At 31.0% G+C, this 15933-nt stretch overlaps 2 protein-coding genes across 2 annotated transcripts; both read right to left on the bottom strand.

Annotated features, from left to right (window-relative positions):
* Positions 1 to 985: 985 nt before the first annotated feature.
* On the bottom strand, positions 986 to 1752 carry LOC142547991 (non-specific lipid-transfer protein 1-like). The gene is made up of 2 exons (XM_075656365.1): positions 1340 to 1752; positions 986 to 1246 (listed from the first exon to the last, which is right to left on the bottom strand). Exons 1-2 carry the CDS (start codon positions 1714 to 1716, stop codon positions 1237 to 1239), a joined length of 387 nt encoding a protein of 128 aa, XP_075512480.1. The 5' UTR covers positions 1717 to 1752; the 3' UTR covers positions 986 to 1236.
* A 3739-nt stretch (positions 1753 to 5491) lies between these two features.
* Positions 5492 to 6256, bottom strand: LOC142547990 (non-specific lipid-transfer protein 1-like). The gene is made up of 2 exons (XM_075656364.1): positions 5847 to 6256; positions 5492 to 5744 (listed from the first exon to the last, which is right to left on the bottom strand). The coding sequence occupies exons 1-2, from the start codon at positions 6200 to 6202 to the stop codon at positions 5735 to 5737; spliced, it is 366 nt and encodes a 121-aa protein (XP_075512479.1). The 5' UTR covers positions 6203 to 6256; the 3' UTR covers positions 5492 to 5734.
* Between the last annotated feature and the right edge of the window lie 9677 nt (positions 6257 to 15933).

Here is a 15933-nt window from a genome sequence, read left to right as displayed (position 1 = left end):
ACTGGCCTCTAAATGAACATCAGTTAAGAAAATATTTATCTATTGGATGCACAAGTCATCATCTAAGCAATGCTCAAATAAGTGTTCACGATAAATATTCGATAAAATTACAATAATTAATAAAAGGCAAAGCAATTGGCGTGAATAAAATAAAAATCAAATAATAATTTTCTTTTGCAGACAACAACAATAATAATGCTAATGAATGAATAAGATTCGAAAGATGTGGTCCCAAAAATGAGTAATTGTGGAAACTGTTTTCCAGGTCGGATAACATGCAAGAAACACATAATGTATGGTTTAACAGACGGCACAAGCGAGGGATATATGCTCGCAGCTCCCAAGCAATCTATCTTTCCTTCATAAATTCTTATTAAAAAAAATCAATTTAAGGCCATATTTCACATTTGTACGTTTCTGGTCATGTTTGGAGCTATAAGGCGTCATTCGGGAGTGAAAGCGGGCTCTCGATAGGCTTCAACCAGAATCCAGTCCGGCCCAATAATTCAGACTTAAAAAATTTCAGCCAACAGTTATCAGAACCAGAAAGATTAATCAACTGGTAAAAACCAGATTCCATGGCCCAATTTTTTTAAAAATATTTCTGAAAAAAGAATACGAGTTTGTAAATATATAAAATTCAAATATAATGAGAGAAAGTATGTCAAATAATCAGAAAACTTCAATAAAAATAACCAAGTATGTGTTTCTATCACTAACTATAAGTTGATGCATTCATTTTATTAAATCAATATGATTAGTTGAAAGGTTAGATTTGTGTCCATTTACATTTATACATATGTAAAACGAAACACTGTAAAAGTTCACATGATTTATAATTGTGATATATGAATTAATCATGCATACCTGCATGTATTTCTCCTGATCTGTTGTTATTTTACATATTTTTCATAGGGTAAATTTTGAAAATCTGTCTGGGGTTGTTTCCATATTTTCATAGGGTATATATGCATGTAAATTAATGCCAATTCCATAAATGCGCATGCATTTAAAATGGATAATATGCAAAATAAGGGCGCAAACAAAGCTGATACAGTACATCGTCTTCATTAATAGGTAGCAATATTTAAGTAGCTAGCTTAATCAAACCTTAAATTACTACTTAATACTAGCTAAAACTTCTTCTTAATCATAAGTCACGTCCGTAATAATACGTTCTCCAAACAAATTTGTGGTCAACAAGGGAAAATCTTTGTTCCAACTCCATAACTTTACTTAGCTCACCCTGCAAAATAATTATGTAAGGAAATATTATTAGAACGAAGACAAATGAATGCATACATATAAATGTATATATCAGTATATGTGTATAATGTACCTGGAGCAGTCAGTGGATGGGCTGATGACATAGGGAATAGAGACGCCACACTTTCCTGGGAGCTCGGCGGCGTTGTTAATGATGCTCGGGGTGGCGGAGCTAGCAACGGATTTCAAGCACGAGCACACGGCCTGGCGGTCCTTTTTGGTGGCGGCGGCGTTTGCAAGAGACTTTACGCCGTAGCAGCACTCAGTTGGTGGAACAGCACCTCCGACCAGAACAAAGTTGAGGCATGGAGACAGAGTGGTCAGCACCGAGTTGCATGAAACCACTGCCTCAGCCGTAGGGGGCGGAGCAATCAGCGCAGCGGCGGTTAATGCTATTAGTGCAACGTACATTGGATTCAAGTACGTCGTCCTTGCGGAGAAGCTTGCCATTGAGATGACAAAAGTAGGTTGAATTTGGCTTAGGAAGAATGGAAGTTTTGAGTTTATTTTCTTTGCTAGGAAGTCTATATTTATAGAGAGCTACGGATGGCTTTCGGAGGAATTAATGAAATAGTCAACATTTGGTTGGTGGACAGTTGGATTTTAATTATTTCAAAAGCTTTATTCAGGGCATTTCATTTGTGTTTAATGCAAACAATTTATTATTGTCTCCACATACAAATTTATTTATGCTTTTTAAAAATAAAATTAAATTAAAACAACTACGCTAAATAAAATAATTTTTTTATAGAGAAAGTAGACATGTTTGTAAGTTGATTCGATTCAGTTTTACAAAATTTATTTTAGTTTTTGGTTTCATTAATATATAATGTGATATTCGAACCGTTTTTCAATGGTTCAGTTTCTATCAAAATGGTTTGATTTATTTGTTTTTTTAATCATTTAAATTAATAATTAAAATTTAAAATATAATATATTATATTTTTAATTAATTATTTTGCAAAATACTTAAATATAAAGTTTAAATGATTTAAGTAAATAAAAAATCAACTAAATTTTAACTAAAATATTCTTAATTCACTCTATATTTCATACAATATACAGTCTAAAAAAATCAGTTATCTAATTACATTTTTGTTTTTAATCAGTTTGATTTTAACATATATATAATATGAATTCGAAACCATATAAACTTCGTTTTTAACATTTATATCAAAATTAAAAAATTTGTTTGAATTGATTTGGGATTTGGTTTTTGTGTTTGGATTTACGATTTTTTCAATCTAATCAAAGTTTCAACGTCCTAATAGAAATTGCTTATTTTTCCAACTCGACACTTCATTGAGAAATAATTTATTGTACTATATCGGTGACAGTAAAATTTATATTTTTATTTGTAAAACAAAATTATATTATTTTTATTAAAAGTTGTTTAGTCTCAGGTAAAATAGTTTTTTCCACATTAATTTATATAATTTTTGAGTTTTTGGTCGACTGAGGTTTTAATGTTTGATTTTGATATACTAAATTTTAGTTTTCAGAAATTTTCATCTAATTGTCAATGTTGTTACATTGAAAAATACTGAAGTGAAATCGAAAATTGTTAACTTGTAGATGTCGCGTCATCAACTAAATCAAAATAAACATAAGTTATATTTTAATATATTGAAACTAAATTTGAAATTTTAATAGGCCGAATCCAAAATTATTAATTCACCAAAGATCGTTTTTGTTTTTTTATATTATATCTAAAAATATATCCACTCATTTGCATATAATATCAGTACGACGAAATAGAAAAACGTGGAGAACGAGTTACTCTTTGAATCAAACCATCAATAAATCAAAAGAGGTGCTATGAAATGAATATTTTATTCTTAATTAATATTTAGATTTTATTTAATTTGAAATATAAGTATTTTGTATTTTTAAATTTGTTTAACATAATTTAATCTTGACATTTATCTATGTGATTTGTTTTTTATATTTATCTCTAAGATATAATATCGTAAATTTGAATAGAGTCTTATTCTTAATAAATTATTGTTTCCATATTTGTAACATAGTGTGTTCATGAAAAGATAATTAGGTCAAGATATGAAGATCTATATATATAGAATATCGAGTGAGGAATTAAAGACGACTTGGAAACGACTATTACTTAGCTGCTGGAGTTTTTTTTTTTTTTTTGAACGTACACGACGTTCAGAGTCGGAGAGAAATTTCATGCTGAAGAATTTGAGTGATCGACTTACGTTTATGTCGTGTTGCTAATTGGTGTTGAAAACACGTGCAGAACAACACTAACGCGGAGTGTTGATCGAATAGTGTTCTTTTATTGTTTTTAAGCAACTTTGGTTTTTGAATCTTGTGTTTTAGTTTCGTTTATTTTGATGCATTGTAATTATTTGAAGTGTCAAAAGAATTTAGTTTTGTTTATTTCACTAGAATTATATTGTGTAAACAATTTACATCATTTTCTAGTGAATTTTAACCATATGACATTGCACAAGTACCGGTTTTAAATTATGCACAAGTAATATATTTGTGCATAATTTAAAACTGGTGTTTTTTTAGTAAAAATTTATGTGTGTGTTAAATAATCAATTTTTGCTACATATTATGTCATGGTGTTGATAATATCCAAACACAACACTAGATTCATTTCCGATTTTATCTATATTTGCACTAAAATTTCTGTAAAATTTTTATCTATATAGTGCATAGTTCCACTTCGAAAATTGTAAAAACTTAAATGCGCGCGTGTCAATTTCGTGCAGTATGCCATGCCGGCCCATTTAATTTCATAAATACTAATTGTCTCGGAGCTAGAGAAGCTGAACAGACATTAATCGACAACCGCTAAAGCTATCGAATTCAACAAGTTATTTATTGGGTAAATTGTTTTTAAATCTCTAAACTCAAATTTGGATTGTGGTTTCATAAAAAAAAATGTGTTTATAATATTTCATCTAAAAAAATGTTACAAGCACTCTTTTGGTTAATATATATTTTTCGAATGAAAATCAATACAAATATTAAAACGTGATGATAATATATAATACTTGAGTATTAAATGATTCGAATTCGATAAAAATATACGAATTTTGAGCATTTAAACATGTATAAAAAATATTGATATTAATAACACATATTTCATATCTGATAAAAATCAATATAAAAAATTTAAATTCTGATATTAATATATGACATTTGAATACCCTAACAAATGTTGATATTAATAAAATTGCAAATGTTGATATTAATAAAGTTGCATGTGACGTTTTTTTCCTAGGTGCTCATTTTGTATGAGTTTTTAGTTTAATGTTTCTATTCAATGAACTTCGTCATTAATATATTTACTCGCGGCAATTGTTAACTCGGTACTTAGGATTTTATGGATGATGACATGGTCTCTCTGGATCCCATTAGATTTCATAGATAGTCCGAAACAATAATCAACTTTAGATTGAATTGATTGCAAAGTCCCAATTTTATATTTAAAATATTATTTTTTTTGTCAGATCTAAAACAATAATTACTCTCATACTATATATAAATACCATAACGTTAATGTTTTATATCGATTTTCATCACCACTGAATGTAATTATTTTTTGTACGAACCAAGATGTACATAAACATTTTTTCCTTGACAGTGATTGAACACAAACTCATGTTTAGATTTAAGGATTTAAAAGCAAGTCCTCTTAATTATTTTGTGTTTGCCTTCACATATAAATTTTTTTAGGAAAAAATTAATTAAATCGAGAGGCTTGTGATTAATTTTGGCTGGTAATATAAGAATTAAATTTCCAACTCCATTAGAATTTTAGGGTTTGTTTCAACATACCCGTGCAGGCAGTGCCTGCACGGGCAATGAACGGCCCGGATCACTCCACGTGAGTGATCCGGGCCCACCTCCCTGTAAAAAAAAAGAAAAAAAACTGGCTCGAAAAAATCCGAGCCGTTGGATCGACCCCTGCAGGCAGTGCCCGCAGGGGTAGGGTCGACCGAACCGAATTTTAGTCACCTATTACTCCCAACGATCATATTCTCGGTTAAATAACCCAAACGAAGAAGAAAACCTCAATTTTGGAATTATTTAAATCTCCCCCCTCGCTGTCCAGTATACATACCTTGGATATCATTTAGTTGTTCATTCTTGCTACTGTCATTTTTTCAAATGTTTGATTAAGCCTAATTAAGACGGTGTAAGAATTAGGGAGGCCGCTGTACAAATATAGTCAAATTAAACGAGAAGCATTATTAGTATCTCTTACTCGGAAACTGACTATAAATTAAACAAAACATAGGAACATATAGTACTTGTTGGGTACTCCATGCATGCATGCACGAACATTACATATTTAATAATCAGGACTTCGAGCATACGATAAACCTTAAATTGTAGCAATCAAAAACTCAGAATTCTTAATAATTATGATCCTGCTATTATTCCTGGTGTAGATCCCCGTTGCTCGTCTGATACGCTTGATCTTTGGATTTCAACGCACTCTGCAACAATGAATTAGCATTGGATTAATTGGATAAACAATTTCAAGATAAACAATTTATTGAAGCTGGACGACATGTATAAGTTAAATTGTTTTTGGTTACTTTGCGCAATCAATGGTGGGGGAGATCGTATATGGAAGGATGACGCCACATTTCTTGGGGAGGCTGGCGGCGTTGGCGATGACAGGACTAGAGGCGGAGTTGGTGACGGCTTTCAGACAGTAGCAAACAGCCTGACGGTCGGCGGTGGTGGCCGCCTCCTTGTACAGCGACTTAACACCGTAGCAGCAATTAGAAGGCACGGTTAGGCCACCGCGCAACACGTAGTCGAAGCAAGGAGCTAAGGCGCTCGTCACCTGGCCGCAGGAGAGCTGCCCTTCTGCCGCAGGTGTGGCCACCGCCAACGCTACTAGAACCAGGCACGTAGCTTTAAGCACAAAACGAGAGCTGATTGCCATTGTTATTGTTGGAAACACTTACACGAGGGAATTGAACTTGTATGTATTTTTATGCATGTCATATATATATACATACATACATATATATATATAATTATATATATATATATGTATATATATATAATTATAGTATAGTATTATTGAGGATGCATGCTCAGGGGACTGTAGACTGTAGCACTTTAATTTGGTGGTGGTTTGAATATTTAATGCTTAGTATTGTTATTGTTGGAAACACTTACACGAGGGAATTGAACTTGTATGTATTTTTATGCATGTCATATATATATACATACATATAATTATATATATACATATATATATATATATAATTATTGTTGTGAAAAAGTAAAATTTATGGTAAAAAGTAAAAATCTCAAACTCTCAAAATTTACCAAACTACACACTTTATAATATTTTTCTCTCTACTCAATTGTAATTTTCTTCACAAATGAGAGATCTATTTATAGGAAATCTTTACAAATAATCCAAAAATAAAATACATCATTACCTACATCATCACACACTAATTTTCAATATTTACAACTCTTATTTTCAACATTCAAATATTCAACATTCAAATATTCAATACTCACATTTTAAATATATTTTTCAACACTCTCCCTTGTGATGATGATCATAATGATTGTCTTCATTACGTGTTTTTATACTGCCTCGTTAAAAACCTTACTAGGAAAAACCCATTGGGATAAAAACCATAGTAAGGGAAAAAGAGTGCAGTCACGTAAACTCCCCCTCATGTTGACACGAACAATTCTTCACAAATTTCGTAGATTGCGCATCCCAATATTATATATGTGCTTTCTGAATATTGACGTAGGAAGTGCCTTTGTGAAGAGATCTGATGAGTTTTCACTTGATTGAATGTGACGAACATCAATATATTTATTCTTCTCTAGCTCCTTAGTGAATGCGAAGAACTTAGGAGGAATATGTTTAGTTCTTTCGCTTTTTATGAATCCTTCTTTCATTTGAGCAACACATGCAGCATTATCTTCATATAGTATCACAGGCTTCTCATCAGATGATAATCCGCATGAAATTTGGATATGTTGGGTCATTGATTTTAACCACACACATTCACGACTTGCTTCATGTAGTGCAATAATCTCGGCATGATTTGATGAAGTTGTTACGAGCGTTTGTTTCTGAGAACGCCAAGATATTGCAGTGCCTCCACGAGTAAATACATATCCAGTTTGGGAACGTGCCTTGTGTGGATCAGATAAGTATCCAGCATCAGCATAACCAATTATACTTGGATTAGCATCTTTTGAATACAAAAGTCCCAAGTTTGTCGTTCCTCGTAGGTAACGGAATATATGTTTAATTCCGTTCCAGTGTCTCTTTGTTGGATATGTGCTAAATATTGTCAACAGATTCACGGCAAAAGATATATCAGGCCTTGTACAATTTGTAAGGTACATAAGGGCACCGATGGCACTTAGATATGGTACTTCTGGACCAAGAATATCTTCATCATCTTCACATGGACGGAATGGATCCTTTTCTATGTTTAATGATCTAACAACCATTGGAGTACTTAAAGGATTTGCTTTATCCATATTAAAACGTTTAAGGATCTTTTCTGTATAATTTGTCTGGTGAACAAACATTCCACATTCTTTTTGTTCAATTTGTAAACCCAGACAATACTTGGTTTTTCCAAGATCCTTCATTTCAAATTCTTCCTTCAAGTATGACACAACTTCTTGAATTTCTTTATTCGTTCCAATGATGTTTAAATCATCAACATATACAGCAATAATTACGCATCCGGATGTTGTTTTCTTAATGAAAACACAAGGGCATATTGAATTATTTACATATCCCTTTTTCATCAAGTGATCACTTAGTCGATTATACCACATTCGACCTGATTGCTTTAACCCATATAATGATCTTTGTAATTTCACAGAATAACATTCCCTGGGTTTTGAACTTTGTGCTTCAGGCATCTTAAATCCTTCAGGGATTTTCATATATATATATTACTATCAAGTGATCCATATAAGTAAGCTGTAACAACATCCATAAGACGCATTTCTAAATTTTCAGATACCGCCAAGCTAATCAAATACCGAAACGTAATTGCATCCATCACAGGAGAATACGTTTCTTCATAATCAATTCCAGGCCTTTGAGAAAAGCCTTGTGCAACAAGTCGAGCTTTATATCTTACTATTTCATTTTTCTCATTTCGTTTTCGAATAAAAACCCATTTGTATCCAACAGGTTTTACACCTTCAGGTGTAAGGACTATAGGTCCAAAAACATTACGTTTATTTAGCGAATTTAATTCAACCTGGATGGCATCTTTCCATTTTATCCAATCCTGCCGATTTTTACATTCACCAAAAGATTTTGGTTCATGATCTTCGTTATCATTTATGATGTCGATTGCCACATTATAAGAAAATATATCATCAATTTCATCTATATCTTTTCGGTTCCATATTTTTTCAGTATTAATATAATTGATAGAGATTTCATGATTCTCGTCAGTTTGTGGTTCTGACAGAACATTTTCATCATCATGTGTTTCTTTAGGAACATCATTCTCTATTTTGTGATCATCATGTGTTTCTTCAGAAACGTCATTCTTTATTTTGTGATCATCGTGTTTCTCTATGAATTTTCTTTTTCGAGGATTTTTATCCTTGGAACCGACTGGCCTTCCACGCTTCAGGCGTTTAATGACATAATGAGTATCTTCCATTTGTTTCTTTGGAATTTCAATTCGAGCAGGGGCATTTGCAGCATGTATATATGATTTAGTTACCCCTTTTGTGTCTGCAAATGCATCTGGTATTTGATTTGCTATTCTTTGCAAGTGTACAATTTGTTGTACATCTTTTTCACATTGTTTTGTTCTTGGATCCACATGTAACAATGATGATACATACCATGTAATTTCTTTTTCGGTATGTTTCTGTTCTCCCCCTAACATTGGGAAGATTTCCTCATTAAAATGACAATCAGCAAAACGTGCTGTGAACACGTCGCCTGTCTGAGGTTCAATATATCGAATGATTGATGGACTATCATAACCGATATAAATTCCAACCTTTCTTTGAGGTCCCATTTTCTTTCGTTGCGGTGGTGCAATAGGCACATACACCATACATCCAAAAATTCTCAGATGAGAAATGTCTGGTTCTTTACCAAATGCAAGCTGCAATGGGGAGTATTTATGATATGAACTTGGTCTGATGCGAATTAATGAAGCAGCGTGTAAAATTGCATATCCCCATATAGAAATAGGGAGCATTGTTTTCATTATCATTGGTCTAGCAATCATTTGCAGACGTTTAATCAATGATTCAGTCAATCCATTCTGTGTATGTACATGAGCAACAGGATGCTCAACAATGATTCCCATAGACATACAATAATCATTGAAAGTTTGGGAAGTAAATTCACCAGCATTATCAAGTCTAATTTTCTTGATTGTATAATCGGGAAATTGATTACTCAATTTTATTATTTGAGCAAGTAATCTTGCAAATGCAACATTTCGAGTTGATAATAAACATACATGTGACCATCTGCTGGAGGCATCAATCAATACCATAAAGTATCTGAATGGTCCACATGGTGGATGGATTGGTCCACAAATATCACCCTGAATACGTTCAAGAAACATTGGTGATTCAGTTTGGATTTTGACTGGTGATGGTTTTATAATAAGTTTTCCAAGAGAACATGCTTTACATTGAAACTTATTATTCTGAAAGATCTTCTGGTCTTTCAGTGGATGACCATGTGTATTTTCTATAATTCTTCGCATCATTGTTGAACCAGGATGTCCCAATCGATCATGCCAATTGGTTAATATCGAAGAATTATCAACTACCATGTTTGATTCAATGGGACTTATATGTGTATAATGCAATCCAGTAGGGAGCATTGGTAGTTTTTCAATCACATATTTCTTTCCTGATTTATATGTGATAAGACACATATATTTCTCATTCCCTTCATTCATTGTTTGAGTATCATACCCATAGGAATATATATCATTAAAACTCAACAAATTTCTTTTCGATTGTGGTGAATATAAAGCATCATTGATCAAAAATTTTGTACCATTAGGTAACAAAAATTGTGCTTTACCACATCCTTTAATCAAGTCTACAGGACCTGATATTGTATTCACCGTTGTTTTTGTTGGTTTTAGTTTCAAGAAATATCTTTTATCTCGGAGGATAGTGTGCGTTGTACCACTATCGGGTATGCAAACTTCAGCTTTGCTCATAGCATTTTCCATATTTGAATTTCAAAAAAATATGCAATGAAATAAATTACTTGCAATATATATTTAAATATAACACAAATCATAATTATACAATAAAACATTATTCTATGAATACATTAAAAATAGATTATTGTACATTTATATTCTATCATTATATTGTTCATTTTCAGAGAAATCGTTGAGAAAATCTGCAGAATCAATATTGTTCATTTCTGTCCCACCAACATATTGATCATTTCCAGAGAAATCATTCATAAAATCACCAGCATCAAAATGAGTTGAATCACTCAAACGGTCACTGCGTTCAGTGAAGTTGGTCTCCTTTTCTTTCCCCTTTAATGATTCTTTATAAAGTTTACAAAGGTGCTCAGGGGCTCGACAAACTTTGGACCAATGTCCTGGAGTACCACATCTGTAACAAGAACTTTCATATCTTTTTGAGTGCTTCTCATTAACACTTGTATTCTCATGATGCCTTTTCTGTGGATGGTTTGGGACGTTCCTTTGAGATGAGTTATAAAAATAACTATCTCGATTATTTTCAAAACCACGGCCTTGACCACGACCACGGCCAATTCCACGTCCACGTCCACGTCCACGACCTCGACCTCGACCAAAACCTTGTCTTTGAATTTGATTTTGGTTTCCAGGTTTAAATTCGTTGTTTTTTTTTTCCGCCACAAGAAGACAGACGATGAGTTCAGAATATCTCGCGAATCCACGTACTCTATATTGTTGCTGTAGAGTAATATTTGATGCATGAAACGTGGAAAATTTTTTTCAAGCATCTCAGATTCTGTGACCTCATGTCCACAAAATTTTAATTGCGAGATTATTCTATACATCGCCGAATTGTAATCACTGACTTTTTTAAAGTCTAGGAATCTCAATGTATTCCATTCGTCCCGGGCGGTCGGAAGTATAACTTCTCTTATATGTTCGAATCTTTCTTTTAATCCCTTCCACAAAGCCATGGGATTTTTTTTAGTCAGATATTCACATTTCAATCCATCGTCGAGATGTCGACGCAAAAATATCATGGCTCTTGCCTTTTCTTGTGATGTGCATATGCCATTTTCTTTAATGGTCTCGCTTAGACCCAATGACTCAAGATGCATTTCTACATCTAGAGTCCATGGCATATAATTCTTTCACGTGATGTCGAGCGCAACAAATTCGAGCTTTGTTAAATTTGACATGGTGGTACTAAAAAAAATTACGATGCATTTTATTAGTTAATAATTATTGCAATACAAAGTAACGGATAAACAACAAGTACAAGTATTTGTAAAAATAAAGAAAACGCACGAGGAGGATATTCTCCGATAAATACAAGACTCGTGAGTATGACAACCAAAATAATTAAAAATATCCTTGAGAAAGCCATCTTCTTTTTTCTTCGAAAAATTTGATGATGAATAATTTTTAGAGAAGAAGAGAAAGTTGGAGTGATGGAATGTGTTTGTGAGATCATATTTATAGGGCAAAAACTAGCCGTTTTTTACCATTTATGACCGTTGGGGTACAAAAAAAATAAAGGTATGTATTTGTATAATTTTATGATAATAATATGATATATATAATATTAGACATGTTTAAATAATTATGTATATCATATCATAATATTATAATGAGTGTCATAATTTATTTTGTTTAAAAACCTTATAGGCTTTTATACTTGTCGTATCCCTTACCGGGAGTGTGGGATGTCGTCTTAACATCCTCCCAGGATTTATAACAAGTTTATGAAAAATTTATTTTTATTATTTCTAATAATAACATTATATTGTATATTAAATAAATACACAATAAATAAATAACAGTAAAATAAATATAATTATTTTTGTTACCTTTTTCTTCTGTTTGGAGCTTGGAAAAGTATATAGGACTTTTAGAGCTTCGTGCTGATAACGTGTTGTGAAAAAGTAAAAATTTATGGTAAAAAGTAAAAATCTCAAACTCTCAAAATTTACCAAACTACACACTTTATAATATTTTTCTCTCTACTCAATTGTAATTTTCTTCACAAATGAGAGATCTATTTATAAGAAATCTTTACAAATAATCCAAAAATAAAATACATCATTACCTACATCATCACACACTAATTTTCAATATTTACAACTCTTATTTTCAACATTCAAATATTCAACATTCAAATATTCAATACTCACATTTTAAATATATTTTTCAACAATTATATATATATATATGTATATATATATAATTATAGTATAGTATTATTGAGGATGCATGCTCAGGGGACTGTAGACTGTAGCACTTTAATTTGGTGGTGGTTTGAATATTTAATGCTTAGTAAATATAATATATGTCCATTTCAAAAGGACAGTGGCTCTCAATATAAGTGTCACAACTCACATGCACAATCTGTAATGAAAATTGAATTATGTCTTCGTGGGGTAAGTTATTTATTATTCAGGTCTTTTTAAAAAATTAAGTTTCTAAATAATAAGAAGGACAAATTGCAAATTTGATGACTTTTATATTTTCAAGTTTTAGTTTTAATCATAACATATTTCTCAATTTTTAAAGTTTTTTTTTTAAATCAAGAATATCGATGTGACATAACATCATGTCGGTGCCACGGTCAGAGTTGTCTCAGATGTCATAACATGTCGTGACAAAATGCATCCTAATAATTTAATATACAAATAAATAACTTAATTAAAAATGACACATATATAATTATGTACAAGTGAACATACTTGTGTGATGTTTGAGATAAAAATACTCACTAAGAAAAAAATCGGATTTACTAAACAAGTACTAGTGAAGTAATAAAAAAATATATTTCTTAACAAGTGAAGTAAGTAAAATTCATACTAAATATCAATAACAAAAATAACCGAAAACACAATAATGCACATCTTTGTGGTCTTCGGAGCAATTAAACAATTCTTCAATCAACACTTCATACTATTGTTGTCTTCAAATGTCTCTAATACGTCACAACAACATAGTAAAACAGCGATGCTTCATCTTTGTGACATCTTCAAAAACATATCTTTAAATTCTTTTGTATCTTCGTCTCATTTCTCTTGTTGTGCATTAATTATTCTTCAATATATATATTTGCGTTCATCTTGATAAATTTTTTTGAATAAATTCTTATTATAAGATATTAAAGTAATCTTTAATTATGAAACAATTTGTTTTAAATATTAAATATTAAATCTAAAATTTAACAAACTCAATATTTTAGATTTTTTTTTCAATTTTTGTTTATATTTTTATATATTATCTATGTCATTTATACTATAGACGTGTTTCCAATTTTCCGAACAAGTACATTTATTAGATGACTAATTAATCCATAGCATACAGGCTGCCCAGTCAAACTGATGTAATACAGTTGGCGTACTGCATTCAATTTTTCAGATATAATTTGACCCACGCCAAGCAAGCTTCAATCAGCTGCTGGGTGGGAGTTGAATTTACATTAACTTCGGGAAAAAAAATATATATATAAATACTAACTTCTATAAATTAATTATAATAAAAGTTTCATGTAAATACCTTAACATTTTGGTCCAATATTGGACACGCGAGATTCGGGATATAAATTTTAATGAAACCGCGAAAAAGAGTCATATATATATCATGTTGCAAGTAATAATATTTCAAATATATGAAAATTACAATATGTGAGAGTCACTTCATTGGCAGACACAAAAACCATGCACAGCTGTTGAATAACATATCAAAATACAATGTGTACAAATGAGTTGTATTTGGACGGATGAATTTAAAGTTACATATTTTAAATTCACAATAACAAATCTATTGGTTTGTTTGAACAAATCCGATTGACAATGAATTTCAAATCTAAAATAATTATTTTTTAAATCTTTGTGATGGATTTCTAATTCATTCTAATATGAAATCATTTCAAATCACCCCTCAGATACTTCATCAAATCCAAATTCTTCAATCCAAACGTAACCTGAGTTTCTTTCCGTTAATTTTTCCACCCACTATAAGTTGACAAAATATTATAAATAGCTTGGCTATTCATGATTTATATTGTCAATATATAGTTTTTGTGAACTATTCAATATATATATATATATATATATATATATATATATAAGATTAGTAAGTAAAATTAAGCTTGTGGATTTTGTGTTTTCGAGACATCTTGATGAGAATAGAGTTCATATAAATATGGAGATGTCATATTAAAAACATATCTCCAATTGCCTCGATTTTGGGCCAAAGCTCAAAGGGATTGGGCCGCATGCGTTTCTCAGAAAATTACATAACGGTCAATATAATCATTTTTGGGCTCTGTATAAGCCCATGTTCGTTTATAATGGCGAGCCATATAACGATAAGAGTGGGGTTCAGAATGAGATCTTTAAGGAATAAATTTGACATCTTTTAGGTATCGAAATTAATTAATTGTGAGTATTCTTATTTTATATTAAAAACATGTACATCAAGGGAGTACAATTGTTTTGTGTTAGAATCTCATTTTTTTTAAAAAAATTGAATCAAGATTGTATTGTATGTGTATAAGCTAAGAAACAAGTATATTAGAAGAAAAATCGAGCTTGTGTCAGTCGAATAAAAAATGAGGGAGACACGCATGAAATGATATGAGCACATACAAAGACGACCAACATATATTCAAGTTAAGATATGCGAGTTCATGACTAGTACTCATATCAGTATATGGAAAAGAAGGTCGAAAAACTTAGATACAAATGATTAAACATGATATACACGATCTATATATGAATAACCGATATTCGTCAGTGAAATAAAAACTTGTGTATTAATTGTATCGTAGTTGTTTACCCTATTTCCAAGAGGTCCATACCTCATAATTTTTATTATTTTTTTAAATACATGACATGCCCATTTTTTTTTACCCCATTTCTTTCCAGATGTGTACAGAAGATACATTATTATTATATTATTATTTATATGCACACACATTTTTGGCAGAATATGCACGCATATTGAATAGAAGGAAAAAGAAAAAACGAATATTCAATCATCAAACAATTAAAACTCTCCGTTAAGCAAAAGCACATTTATTTTTTTCCCATCATAAAAATGGAAAAAAAGGTCAAAACTTGATTATGGCTATCAACTATTAATTAATAAACATCCGTATTTTTATTATATCGTAATCACAATGGTAATATAATGCCACAAAAATACATGGAGACATTCTTATGAGTCAATTTTATGAAACATATATTTAATTAGATCTGATTCCTTAAAAAATATTGATTTTTATACTTCAAATATCAGTTTTCGCTTTAAATATGAGTCGTATTATAAAACGTGATACTTATGCAATGTTATGATTATTTTTTAATTAAAAAAATATAATTATAAAATCATAAAATGTGAAAATAACCAAAAATATATTATTTTAATATCAATAAAAAAACTATTTGTTTTTCTTTCTATAACATGATAC

The sequence above is a fragment of the Primulina tabacum genome, chromosome 6 (assembly GCF_025594145.1).
Source record: "Primulina tabacum isolate GXHZ01 chromosome 6, ASM2559414v2, whole genome shotgun sequence".
NCBI lineage: Eukaryota > Viridiplantae > Streptophyta > Magnoliopsida > Lamiales > Gesneriaceae > Primulina > Primulina tabacum.
Note: the sequence above shows the minus strand (reverse complement) of the source record. Positions and strands in the feature narration are given on the sequence as shown.